The following is a 14,465-nucleotide window of genomic DNA, read 5'->3' on the forward strand; positions in this document are numbered from 1 at the left end:
CAGAGGTCAGAACCGCGGCTGCTCCTCTGGCTGAGAGAACAATCTTCTGTACTCCAACGCGGCGCGGAGGATCTCCATCTTTGTTTTTGAAGGATTTATTTAGTTTTGTTTGCTTTCTCTCTTCTTTTACTAACACACACACACACACACACACACACACACACACACACACACACACACATATAGCTTTAAGCTAATGTAGCTCCGGGTGCGCTAACGGCTGTAGACACGTGGAGCTAACGAGAGCTCTATTGTGTACCGCCACCTTGTGGTCTGGAGAGAGATGTCACCACGTTTCACATTACGTCATACGTTATCTGAGCTGTTCTCTCGCTCCACACACACACACACACACACACACACACACACACACACACACACTACATGAACCCCCCCCCTTTTACCATAGCCTGTTGATTCTAGATGGCGTGCTCATGAATGTATAGTTTTGATATTAGTTGACTCGATCATTATTATTAGAACTTAATGAACTCTGTTGTACTTTAAGGAGCAGCTGTCTGTGATTACTTTGTTCATGTACTGTGATGATAGCTGATATTTGGTCTGTTGCTCAAACTTAAACCTTCACTTTCACTCTGAATGTGTAATAGTACTTCAACCGTTGACATTGTGAGTGAATACTAATTATGAGACTGAGTTTATGGTTTGGTTATTGGTCCCTGTTCTCAGGGTGGTGCCCAGTTATTATTAATGATCATTAATGATCTTGCTGACATGAATAATTCTATTGATGTCAATAATTTAGTTTTCTTAAATGCTGATGACTCAAACACGCTCCTCTTCGTTCCCAACAGTGGTGTTACCAACATGTGACTGTGGGATAACAATGTCTACTAGTGTCTCTGCTCATATGCATTTGTAAATCATGGTGTAAAGTGAACGGTGAACCGGTCACTATCCTGCTCGGGATCAAAGTGTTGGACGGCTCGTCAGACCAACATGAACATCCTTTGGTCCTCCTGCTTTCAGGGAACCAGGACGGTTTAAGTCGTGCTTTTAGTTTGTTAGATCAATCTACTACACTGGAATAACTTATTTCACTGTAATCATGGTTTTAAAATGTCACAACAGTGACAGGATGTTCACTAAATGTCTGTTTACTAAAGAAGATGAAACCAAAATGAAAGCCACTCATGTTGATGATGAAAGTAATGATTCATTGTGTATCGATATAATAAACTCTGTGTGTTGTTTTGTGTGTTTACAGTCTGTACGACTGTCTGATCACAGAGGAAGGCTGTTCTTCTCTGGACTCAGCTCTGAAGTCAAACCCCTCCCATCTAAGAAAACTGGATCTGAGTCACAACAAGCTGAAGGATTCAGGAGTGAAGCTGCTGAGTGGTTTTCTGGAGAGTCCACATTGTAGACTGGAGACTCTGAGGTGGGTTCACTGTCTGCTGCTAGTGCAGCACCTTCATGTTTCATCAATAACTCTATTTGATTTATCTACGTATAGATCCATAAAGTGATACATCTTCTGGTAATATGTTCCACTTCACATCAGCTGCCTCGTTGTCTGCATGTCATCCTCTACAATCATGAAATGTACAACTTGTCTGTCTTCATCCTGCTGTTGGATGGATTACTGAACAGGCCTACCGGGCACAGGCCCAGGGGCCCAAAGTGTCAGGGGCCCCCTGACCTTCACCTACGAGATGTCACTCAAAGAGACACAAAAAGACTACAAAGAGACACAAAAGGACGACAAAGAGACTCAAAAAGACTACAAAGAGACTCAAAAAGACTACAAAGAGACACAAAAAGACTACAAAGAGACATAAAAAGACTACAAAGAGACACATAAAGACTACAGAGAGACTCAAAAAGACTACAAAGAGAGAAAAAGACTACAAAGAGACACATAAAGACTACAAAGAGACATAACAAGACTACAAAGAGACACAAAGAGACACAAGAAGACTACAAAGAGACTCAAAAAGACTACAAAGATACAAAAAAAAACTACAAAGAGACACAAAGACTACAGAGACACAAAAAGACTACAAAGAGACTCAAAAAGACTACAAAGAGACACAAAAAGACTACAAAGAGACACATAAAGACTACAGAGAGACTCAAAAAGACTACAAAGAGAGAAAAAGACTACAAAGAGACATAAAAAGACTACAAAGAGACACATAAAGACTACAAAGAGACATAACAAGACTACAAAGAGACACAAAGAGACACAAGAAGACTACAAAGAGACTCAAAAAGACTACAAAGATACAAAAAAAGACTACAAAGAGACACAAGAAGACTACAAAGAGACACAAGAAGACTACAAAGAGACACAAAGAGACACAAAAAGACTACGAGACACACGAAGACTACAAAGAGACACACGAAGACTACAAAGAGACACAAGAAGACTACAAAGAGACACAAGAAGACTACAAAGAGACACAAAGAGACACAAAAAGACTACGAGACACACGAAGACTACAAAGAGACACACGAAGACTACAAAGAGACACAAGAAGACTACAAAGAGACACAAAAAGACTACAAAGAGACACAAGAAGACTACAAAGAGACAAAAAGACTACAAAGAGACAGAAAAAGACTACAGAGACAGAAAAAGACTACAGAGAGACACCAAAGACTACAAAGAGACACAAAAAGACTACAAGGAGACACAAAAAGACTACAAGGAGACACGAAAAGACTACAAAGAGACACAAAAAAATCACTTGAATCCGAGAATTCTATTTCAGATTTCAGATAATCAACTCGGTGGTGTGTCCCCCCCCCCTGTCATTTCACTGATGTCTCACAAGAGATGTGTGAGTAGTTTTTAAACTTTTTACAAACAGAGTGGAGGACATCAGGCAACACATTACCCCCCCACACCGTGTTTTACATGTCAGGAGGGATATTAGTTCTTTTATCAACTTTAAACCTGTTTCTCTGTCCTTTTTATCTGAAATTATATCCTGTATGACATCAACCACGTGCAGTCTGATTTTATACCAGCTACATTAGTTAAAGAGGTTATGAATACAGTTGGTCCCAGTGTTTTATTGATTATTAACAGATCATTATCAACAGGAACTGTTCCATCAACTCTGAAACATGCTGTGGTCCAACCTCTTTTAAAGAAACCTAATCTTGATCCCTCTGTTCTTAGTAGTTTTAGACTCATTTCTAAACTTCTGTTTTCATCAAAAGTTTTAGAGAAAGTGGTTTCAACCCAGCTGTTATCTTTCATGTGTCTTAATAACGTCTTGGAGAAGTTTCAGTCAGGTTTTAGAGCTTTACTTATTTTATTTATTTTATTTCTTAGTTAATTTCTTTCATATCGTCTGTCTCACTGAGCTTCCTGTCCTTTGGTCCTCCTGCTTTCAGGGAACCAGGACGGTTTAAGTCGTGCTTTTAGTTTGTTAGATCAATCTACTGCACTGGAATAACTTATTTCACTGTAATCATGGTTTTAAAATGTCACAACAGTGACAGGATGTTCACTAAATGTCTGTTTACTAAAGAAGATGAAACCAAAATGAAAGCCACTCATGTTGATGATGAAAATAATGATTCATTGTGTATCGATATAAGAAACTCTGTGTGTTGTTTTGTGTGTTTACAGTCTGTCATGGTGTCTGATCACAGAGGAAGGCTGTTCTTCTCTGGGCTCAGCTCTGAAGTCAAACCCCTCCCATCTGAGAAAACTGGATCTGAGTAGAAACTACCTGAAGGATTCAGGAGTGAAGCTGCTGAGTGGTTTTCTGGAGAGTCCACATTGTAGACTGGAGACTCTGAGGTCAGTAGAGGGTTGGAGTCAGTCTGTGCTGGTTTCAGCAGTATTGTACCAAACACAGATCCACAGGCTTCATGATTGGACGAGAGAGAGAGAGAGAGAGAGAGAGAGCAGTCAGCCAATCAGATGAGTCAGAAGCTTGTTGATTGTGTGTTTGAGTCGATGTGTTGTTCACGTCTACAGGAAGTGAAGCTCATGAACAGCTGACGGCATCACCAGATGTTTAGAGACAGTGGTCCTCATTCATCAACTATCAAACTATTGATCAGTTCATCGTCGTCACAGCTCTGAGATCAGTCTGACTGAAGCCTGCACATCACTGGCTCTCACTTCATAGAACCAGCATTACATTTAGTAACCAAGAACCTCTGCTGATGTTTTACTGCTCAGTCTTTGTAGGAACATGTGGAACCTTTAACATCTTATATGTATCTGTCCGTTTGTCTTCAGTTTAGTCCTCATATCTTCAGAACAGACTCCATATTTACATGTTTGACATTAAATATTTCACAGGAGATGAAATGTGACGGAGACTCTTTGAACTCTAATGCTGTGTTCACACCAAACGCTAAGCTAATGTTAGCATTGTAGGACTTTGATCAAGGGTGGGGGGGCTTACCTCCATGTAGCCAATCATCAGTCGTGGCTGAAATGACCTCTAGTGCTGCTTTGTACGAGTTGAGGAAGTCCCAGATATCTTATGAACCCAAAGTCCATCACGTGTGGTTCATACATCATCTGGAGGAGTATTCACCGGATCTATCCAGACACTCGTCGGCTGGTTTACTACAGCTGTGTGAACCCACAATAAACAGAATCAGCTGTGATTTAAGTTCAACAAACATTCAAAAGATGCTGAAATCACTTTATAATGATGTTGATTTGTGAAAAGTCTGAATTCATGCTTTGTCAGGTCTGTCCACAAGACGACAAGCTAACAACCGTTAAAATGGTTGTTTTCCGAATGGAGTCTGGCTCAATCAATGCTAGGCTAAGCTAACACTGTAGCTGCTCCATCATCTAGGCGTACGTAGGTCAGCGTGGTTCTTGTTTGCACCACAGACAGTCTGTGGTTCACACTCATACATTCATACACACAGTCTGGTCTCTGTACTGATATGAGGCGTCGTAGAGCTCTGGCTGAACACAGACGGAGACAATATGTTTGTCCTCCATCTGTGATTCTACAGCGTCAGGACGTCGGTGATGAAGAGGAGAATCTCAACGCTGAACGGCTTTAACGACACAGCCTCACGAGTATTTCTTACTCCGTTGGAAATATTTCACTTCACATCTCGTCTTTCGCCTCATTGGCTCAAATCGACGTCTATCGGCGTCTTTGCATTTCCTTTGTATGTAATGGCGTCGCGTTAAACAGCCGCTTGTTGTTTGTGAACGCGGCATAACGGGGTTGAATCCATCTTTACAGTGAGCAGTGAACACCTCTCTGGTTGTGCAGTCGTGATGCGTTCAGGACTCTCAGCACTTTATTTCAGTGAAACCTGCAGACTCAACAGACTGGAGGCCCAAAGTGTCTGCAGGTGTGTGAGCTTGGAGCTCAGTGTAGTTAACATGAGAGCTGAGAGGAAGCTGCTCTTTCTACTGGATGTGCTGTCACTGACTGACAGCTGATGAAGGGAGCCTCTGGAAACACTCATTCATCTCTTCTCTTCTCTTCTTCTTCTCTCATCAGATGAGTCCTGATGATCCAGAGAGCATCTGGAGACTGGAGACTGCTCCACCACCTCGTGTGTGTTAAACACCAGAAGACTTAAAGACTGAAGTCTGACTCCCTCTCACATGTAAAGACATTGGGCCTCATATAACAACAGACGTACTCTTATTTAGTTATTACCCATTGATTTCTCAGGCTGTTCTCTTCAGCATTCGTAGTAATTCCTTCGACAAATAATGTGGCGTAATTCGTAGATATCCCATGAAATCATTTCTTATGTTATCCACGTTATCATGAACGAGGAAGTATAAAGACCACAAAAGCACAGGCGGGGTGGGGGTGGGGAAGGATATTTAGGTAAATCAACTTCCCAGTGTGACCCACAACAAGCTGGACCGAGGGCTGGGAGGCGGGGCTAAAGGAGGTGTGAGTGAGCATGCTCTATGGAACCAGTACTGAGGAAGAGCCGGGTCATTTAGATGTTTTCTTTTTCTTTATTTTTGGACTTCATCAACGCTGTATTCGGTTCTCTTGATACAGCCATGGTGGCCAGAGTCTGTTCTTGTGGCCATCGTTAAGACAAAAGTCAAACCTGTGACACAAAACGGCCTCAAAAGAAAGAAGACAGCAGCATGTTGACCACAAACCAGAAGCTTTGCCTTTTCCGATGTTTTCATGTCGTTCATCAGCGGTCTGGTGAAAGAAGGGCCAAAACAATGATTGTTTGAATATCGGTGTCATGAACAAAATGTTTGAGCAGAATGCTAATGAGTGACTAGTTATGAAGGTAGATTTGTGTCTTTATTACGCAAACAAAAAAATGTTTTGAAAGCAAATTTCTCGCACTGCAATCAAAAATCAAGTTTGTAAGTGAAAATATATAAACTGAGAATAAATTATTTGTTAGTTTTTAGAAGCAAAAATGAAGAGAAGAGACGGAGTTCTTAGAGTAGCAACCAGCGGGAAGTTTTAATGACCACACGGCAACATTCAACAAAAATCCAACGTATCAGTTATTACAGCTTACACTTATAGTCTAATTCACCCCCTTAAGTCACCTTCCACCAATCAGATCAGTCGGCCGAATCACATAAACAAAGCATCCCTGATTTCTAATACGGGGCCTTGCCTAACACCTAGTTTGGTCATGTTCTTTCGAGGACATTGTACCCAAACAAGTTGACATGATGTTCTGCTCATTGACCTGGGAAATGTTTGGGAGTTCCCGGTCGCCACGACCTATCACTCTATCACTCTCAGGTCGCTGGCACTCATACTTTCTAAGAAACATTTGTTTATTCAACTGGATTGAGATATCAGAATCAGGCCGTGGCTTTAGTTTAATTCTAAGTTATATGATGATTTTCTTCAACATATCCCCCCGTTGGGGGTCACTTGACCCCCACCATAAATTCATATAACTTTTGATAAAATAGGTGGAAATGTAACTCAAGGTTTTGGTCCCTTACAGCATTGCAACATCACAATTGAATATATAGACTATGCAGAATCAGGGACTGATCCTGCCAAGTGATTGTGTTACTTATAGGTGCTTGATTATATACCAATACAGAACATTTAATTTCATAGTATAATTCAATAACATCATTCAATACTAAGATTCACTTTCATATAAGGGCGAAAAAACCCGCAGGTTGCATTGCAGGAAAAACTCCCTTATGGTCCTTCCCCGCCGAGCGACCATTTCTGGCATGAAGTGAACCTGTTCTTGCTCAAAAACTTGCATTACTGATGCATCACACATTTAAATTTCTGTAAAATACTGAACCATATACAGGTGCTCATTTGATGAAACGTCTATGGTAAAACTCTGTTGATCATGTATTTTAGCTAAAGCACTGGTACACTGACTATATGAATCATGACTATGGATTGTAAACTTTGAATGTATATAAATGTAGAAATATCTGATTACAATACATTCAATTTATAGTGAAACACTCAGTTTGGAAAGATGATAAAACATGTGACATGGTGATTTTGGACGTGTGTGTATTTTCAACAAAGTTCAGGCTCCCGTCTTTATGCTGAGATGCCTCCTAGTCCTGTTTCCTCCTCATCTGAGTCCTCCAGATAGTCCGGAGTGGGAAACAGGTTCGGTCGTCCAACCATCATTTGAGCAAACTGGGCCTTTGTCCCTCGCTCCATCGTCATCATGTTCATCATCTGAGTCAGTTGGAGATTCGCCATAACACCCATCTGTTTGTCCATGCCCCTCTGGCACTGCCTCCTCAGGATGGGTACGATGCAACATGTCAATAGAAAAGCTACAATTAAAACTATTCATGCACTAATGCCTCTTTTTGCCTATGCAATTTTCCCAAAATTTGGTCCAACCAATACCCTGACCAACCTTTCTTGCCAGCATTCTCCTTAAGCTCTTGCCTCCACCTCAAATTTTTCCTCCATTGCAACAGAATGTTCAGTAAAACATTTCCACCACACATTCAATCCCTGTCGGCTGTGCCTGTTGTTTGTTCACTTAACAAATGGAGAGTGGGAATGGTCATAGTTATGTTGTCACAACTTTAGTCTAGTAATATTGGGTTTTCATACCATACCGGTCTCCTAATGAATGAAGGAGTAATGTTAGCCTGTGGGAACCAGGACACCACCCAGGTTACTTTACAGTAAACGGTAGTATTGCCTACATTAACCCTTTGTTCATCCGTAGCAAATCCACCACTGGCAAATCATTCATACCCTTCCACTTGATCTGTTTTATAAGTAGTGGGAGGCTCGTTCTGCGACCTGTAAGTCGTGACTTCTGCACATGTGTTGCACAATTGATATTCAGGACACCGATCTCAGTAGTCGTGTTTCTTTTGAGATCCATTCAAGAGTCTATATTGAACTCCACACATAGGAAGTGTCAATGTTTTTGTTTCCACGTGTATATTATAGACATGATTTTGATTCCACAGTCGGCTTATTCTGACCTCAACGTCAGCTGTGTGCTAGCTTCCCGTTTCCACATGGTGTGAACTTGTCTCTTTCGAGATGCATTAGCGTGCCTCTGTCTGAACACTGGATAGGCTGGTGTGAACCCAAATGGCAATGCTGGCATAGGTCCTGGTCTAGCACGGGTTAGAATACGTGTGGTTGCATCGTACTCATCTGATTCATGGTCTGTGGCTCTCCTCCAGGACGGCTGAGCCACCGTCTGGGCTCTTACGGGTCTTAAGGTTGGAGTACTGGTCGTTGTTACATTGGATGAGTTCGGACGGCCTCGTCTGCGATAGAAGATATCTAACAGAACATGATATAATGTCACAACTCCCCCCTCTGGCCATTCCTATGGCCATTAAAGTATTTACAATTTATCGAAACATCAACACATTGTAACAAGGCCGAACCATTTGGTAACTATAAATCAGCCAGATTGTCTCAAGGCACTGCAGGGCTTTCTGAATGTCCCTGAGGACATTGAGTCCTTTTAAACGAGTCTTTGTGCAAATATTTGGTGTGCGCACTGGTGAATTATCACATTTGTTTATTCTACCAACCTTCAATAAAGACTCAAGCATGGGTGTAATACCATCAATATCCTCTCGTTTGTGTGGATATTGCTTCATTTATGGGCAAAAATCTGATTTTGGGTGAACCACGAGAGATGTCGCACCCCTCACCTGTCCCACATCACACATTTGAAAGCATAGTGTGTGTTCTCTTATCAAACATAAGTTGAGTTATTCCTTTCACTGTTGATTGACATTGATGTACCTCTTGTTTTGTATACGTCACCATTATTACTGTAGTTTACCACTGTGCAGCCAGTCAGACATCCTCTCCATTCCTGGGCCTCACGCCAAGGACACACGTGTGAACTCCCCTTTAAACAACTCTTATTGCTTGGGAGACAGAGAAACAGAGACAACAGCAGTGTTTTCTGTCCAATAAATGTTCATAATATCATTATATATAACTTCTAACAGTATGTTTTCCTTTTTAATCGATTTTATCTGTCTTATTGTTCCCTGTTTTTATTTATGTTTTATTTGTGTCTTTCTGACCTTTATTTGACCTTAGACATTATTCCATGTATTTCTGCTTCGCCTTTCTCCTTCTGCTCCAAACACGTTTTGAGTAAATAACATTTTTGTAGGCTGAAACTGCCTTTTTCAGGGAACCCATTTTATCCATTCTTTCAATTGTTGGGCAGTCTGATTATCTTTGTCCCGCATATATTTTAATATTGGAGGTAAGACCTTGGCATCGGGCTGCTCAGACTTAGACTCACTTTGACTTTTACCCATTTTCTCTAGTTAGTCATTTACAGTATTTTCAACACACTCTTGTCAAGACTTAGTTCAACTTGAATGGATACACCAAGTCTTCTTTAAATACTACATGTTAACCAGGACACGTCTGTCCAGCATCCTCACAAAACTTGAGTGCGAGATTACAAGTTTACCCCTTCAAAGTGTCTGTTACATCACAAAATTATTATTTATTTATTTTCCACCGGGTGGAATTATTTTTCCAGTTCCAGGATCAGAGCGGCGATCTTGAACCCCGTCTGAGGAGAGCCTCTCACCTTCTGGGAGGAATCAGCTATTCTTTGCGCGCTTCTGTCGTCCAACGGAGTCCAGATCACTCGTCTAATCCCGGGTTTTACAAGTTACAATTCTGCTGTTTATTCTGATAAATAATTGGATTGCTTTTATAATATTATATTGTCTCTTTAACATTTTCAGTACTTCCCCCCTCGCACAGTGATTCTTCACTGTGCGATTCTGAGATGAGAATGGTCAGCAATGCACTAATTGCCACCAACAATCCTTCCTGTAATCTCCACAACCCCTTTCCATCAACTGTCGCTGCTCTTCCTCTAATTGTTTAGGAACTATGTATGATCAATGTCTGTATGTATGACAACTCTACTCCTCTCTGTAACGCCCCAACATCTGGGCGTACAGCCAATCATACACTAGGGAGGTAGCCAAGAGTTTATACCGGCTACTAAGTTGAGTTTCCGCACACACATCTGGGCGTCCTGCCACCACCGAGTACACAGAGCACGAAAGGGAGGGCTATTGCCTAATATGTCTCCGGAGTTATACAGATAGAATACTCAAAGATGGACACAACCAACACAATTTAACTTTTTTAACGCAGTACTCAAATCTATCAAATTAATTATACTGAATATCACTCTCTGGAATATCTGACAAAAAGTCAATGTCAGACGAACCACAGTTCACCACTCAATCACCCTTTACTTAGACACAGAGAAAAAAGGACAAATTGTCTTATATCATACAACTGCACTGTGACACTGATAGTGCTAACTTTATACTGTTTTAGTATCACTTCTAACTGCAATGTTTGAAAGCTTTGAACTTGCGTACTGCTGAGGATTATATTTGTACTGCAAAAAATTAATCAATACACAAAGAACTGCTAATACCACAACTCACTTAGTTGCTACGCACTTATACAATGATTAATGTTTGTCATGAGGGATTTCACAGAGGCTTGATTGAACATTTGCAAAAGCGTTATCACAGGAAAAACATGCCAAAATCCAGCCAAAAGCTCATATTCATGCAAAGCCACCCGGGTGTAACAGTCCGCAGTGTCAGTTTGTCAGTCAGTTTTTTATTTCTTTTTATAGTCTCAGATTATGATTATGTGTAAACTTTAACTTTTATTGCTTGTACTCAAGTCTTTGTTAAAGAGAGATTCTTATTGAATTATTGTTGGGGCTGCTTGTCACACAGTTACAAATGTCCTCTTTCTTTCTCCTGAATACTTTTCCACCAGAGGCTCATTAATCTTTACACAGGGTTTTTAACAGGGAGTTTTGTTTCTTCCCTTTAACAGTCTCTCCTTTACGGTAACTTTGTCAGTAATGTCAGTATGATTGCAGTCATTCACGGCCGTGTACCAAATACAAGTTTCAAAACTGTATTATTATTTATTGTCTATTAGTTAGATATTACTTTTCCTGCTCATTAGATTTCTGCACAAAACTTCTGAGTCTCTTGTCAGCGTAGTTTCCTGCCTGAGACAGAAACCACTCTTAACAGATTCCCTGTAATCTAGTTCAACATATCTAAATCTATGTCAGTCCTTGTTCACTTCTCTTGAGCTCAAGAGTTAGCTATTAGGACCTACTTATCACACTCCCACCTGGAGTTTTTTCACCCTTTTTTACAGAAATTGCTTTATCATAAGCCCACATATAAATCACACAAAAAACAATCTCTTGAGCTTGAGAGATTCACGGACCGGTCCGAGTTTTAGCTTATCCACATAACCAGGCGTCCGGCCAACACATTGCGCACACGCCTTCGATACAGAGAGCTCTCTTTTCAGCTGGAGATCAAATTGAATCACTTTAACACATTTTTGTTTTGTTCTTTTTATCCGCTAACACCAATTGTCCTCGCTCCTCCTCCGCTAAAGAACGTGGATTCCGTTGAGGGGACCCCAGACACCCCCACTCTGTCACACAAGCGAGAATCACGCTATACAAAAGTAAAGAATGAGATATAAAATCTCCTACCTGATATGTGGCCTCTAGCGTGATTGTCGGTTGGCTGAAGAAGTGGAGATGCCTCGGCCTCGACTCGAACACACGTTGGGCGCCATTATTTAGAAGCAAAAATGAAGAGAAGAGACGGAGTTCTTAGAGTAGCAACCAGCGGGAAGTTTTAATGACCACACGGCAACATTCAACAAAAATCCAACGTATCAGTTATTACAGCTTACACTTATAGTCTAATTCACCCCCTTAAGTCACCTTCCACCAATCAGATCAGTCGGCCGAATCACATAAACAAAGCATCCCTGATTTCTAATACGGGGCCTTGCCTAACACCTAGTTTGGTCATGTTCTTTCGAGGACATTGTACCCAAACAAGTTGACATGATGTTCTGCTCATTGACCTGGGAAATGTTTGGGAGTTCCCGGTCGCCACGACCTATCACTCTATCACTCTCAGGTCGCTGGCACTCATACTTTCTAAGAAACATTTGTTTATTCAACTGGATTGAGATATCAGAATCAGGCCGTGGCTTTAGTTTAATTCTAAGTTATATGATGATTTTCTTCAACAAGTTTTGCTTATGAAACTATAATTTTTGGTTGCAAAACAAAAACCTTTGCTTTCAAAACCAAAAGCTACGGTTTCAAAACCAAAACCAAAACGTAAAGCTCCGAGTTGAGTTTGGACGTAGTGGGCGGGGCATACGCTGCTGAATGAGCCAGGAGTTTCTATTGGTGGGTTTGACTTGGATCCCGGCATCTACTTCCACTGTAGAGGTTACTGTGATGAGCGGCATGGAGGTAAGTTGACATTATATTGCTCTGGTAGCACTTCACTTTGTTTTCATGTTGTTAGTGTCGTAGAGTCTCTTCTTTTAAAGAACGACATGAGGTGTTGTTGACATGAAGCTTCACTTTCTGCGTGCATGTGACGTAAGTCGAACCCACCAATAGAAACTCCTGGCTCATTTAGCAGCGTATGCCCCGCCCACTACGTCCAAACTCAACTCGTAGCTTTACGTTTTCGTTTTGAAACCGTAGCTTTTTGTTTTGAAAGCAAAGGTTTTTGTTTTGCAACCAAAAATTATAGTTTCATAAGCAAAACTAACAAATAATTCATTCTCAGTTTATATATTTTCACTTACAAACTTGATTTTTGATTGCAGTGCGAGAAATTTGCTTTCAAAACATATTTTTTTGTTTGCGTAATAAAGACACAAATCTACCTTCATACTAGTTAACCTGATGGAGTCCAACCCTCTCAAGAACCATCTTCTCTCAATGAGTCACATCTGATGGCTGCCATGTAAATGAGTTTTTAATGATGTGGTCATATTAAAGTATGTTTTACATAAATATATTATCAGCTGAACTTGTATGACCACCTTCCAGCCTTCATGTCAGCATGCGTAAAGGTTCTGTGGACGTGATCCAGGATGTGTGAACTGTTTCTAAACTGAAACAATGAATCAACTGTTTGGGCGAACGACACAAATGAATATGGAGTAGTGTGAATACTTTGTTATTATTCTATAGTATGAACCGTTGTATATGTGTATTATATGGAGGTATTGATGAGAGCTGTAGCCGATGGGCATCGGTGGATTATGAGACAATGGGCCTCTGGACAGAGACGTGAAACCACCTCTCCTACATCCAGGACACTCTTTATCGTTGTTTAGCCTCTTTGTGTTGTCTTGTGTCTCTGTGTAGTCTCTTTGTGTCTCTTTGTAGTCACTGTATGTCTCTTTGTAGTTGTTTTGTCTCTCTTTGAAGTCACATTCTGTCTCTATGTAGTCATATTGTGTCTCTTTGTAGCTTAGTTGGATGTCAAATCGTCCCCAGCTCCTCACCGGGTTACTGGGAAATGCCACCACTGAAGAGGTAACCAACTTCATACTGGGACAACTGGAGCAGGAGGAGCAGGAGGAGCGGATGGATGCCAGCCTGGGATCAGCCACCACCACCAACAACAACCCTCCTCTAGGAGGGAGCAGCTCCGAGTTGAATCATTATTATGGGGATGGAAGAGGAGGAAGAGGAGGAAGAGGAGGGCTCTGCTTAGATCAACATGGCGGACAACAAAGCGCAGGGTCTGGGGTAACAGCGGCGCACTCGGTACACGGCACCATGGATCAGGTTCAGAACTCCCACGAAGGCTACAACAACAACAACAACAACAACCACAACCACAACAACCACAGCAGCAGCAGCCCGGTTAACCACTACCAGAACTACCGAGCCGGCTATGGCGGAGCTACACCGACTCTGAACCAGTTATTGACGTCTCCGAGCCCGATGATGATGAGAGGCTATGGAGGATATCAAGATTATAACAATCCTCCAGCACCCGGATGGAGAGGACAACAAAGACAGCAGCCGACCACGAGCCCTCAGGTGAACAACACGCGATCACACCTTCGGCTCAGTCCTCTTACTGAAGCTAACATGCTAGCTCACCAGTTAGCCGCTATGCTAACCTAAGTAGCTAGGTTCCG

General features: G+C 41.4%; 2 protein-coding genes across 2 annotated transcripts in view; both read left to right on the top strand.

The window, feature by feature from the left end:
- Window positions 1-9,018, top strand: part of LOC137871334 (protein NLRC3-like) — a 41,792-nt gene extending 32,774 nt beyond the window's left edge. The window contains exons 7-9 of the mRNA XM_068709119.1: window positions 1,229-1,402; window positions 3,608-3,781; window positions 5,472-9,018. Coding sequence (XP_068565220.1) covers window positions 1,229-1,402; window positions 3,608-3,781; window positions 5,472-5,475 — 352 coding nt within the window. The 3' untranslated portion in view covers window positions 5,476-9,018. The remainder of the gene's footprint in view (window positions 1-1,228; window positions 1,403-3,607; window positions 3,782-5,471) is intronic.
- Window positions 9,019-13,794: 4,776 nt separating this feature from the next.
- LOC137871426 (palmitoyltransferase ZDHHC14-like) overlaps window positions 13,795-14,465 on the top strand; it is a 13,530-nt gene continuing 12,859 nt past the window's right edge. Inside the window, exon 1 of the mRNA XM_068709238.1 lies at window positions 13,795-14,429. Within this exon, the coding sequence (XP_068565339.1) occupies window positions 13,795-14,429 (635 nt within the window). The remainder of the gene's footprint in view (window positions 14,430-14,465) is intronic.

Source organism: Cebidichthys violaceus, unplaced genomic scaffold (genome assembly GCF_023349555.1).
Source record: "Cebidichthys violaceus isolate CVI_PGR_0920_01 unplaced genomic scaffold, fCebVio1.0.p SCAF_14, whole genome shotgun sequence".
NCBI classification, from domain to species: Eukaryota; Metazoa; Chordata; class Actinopteri; order Perciformes; family Stichaeidae; genus Cebidichthys; species Cebidichthys violaceus.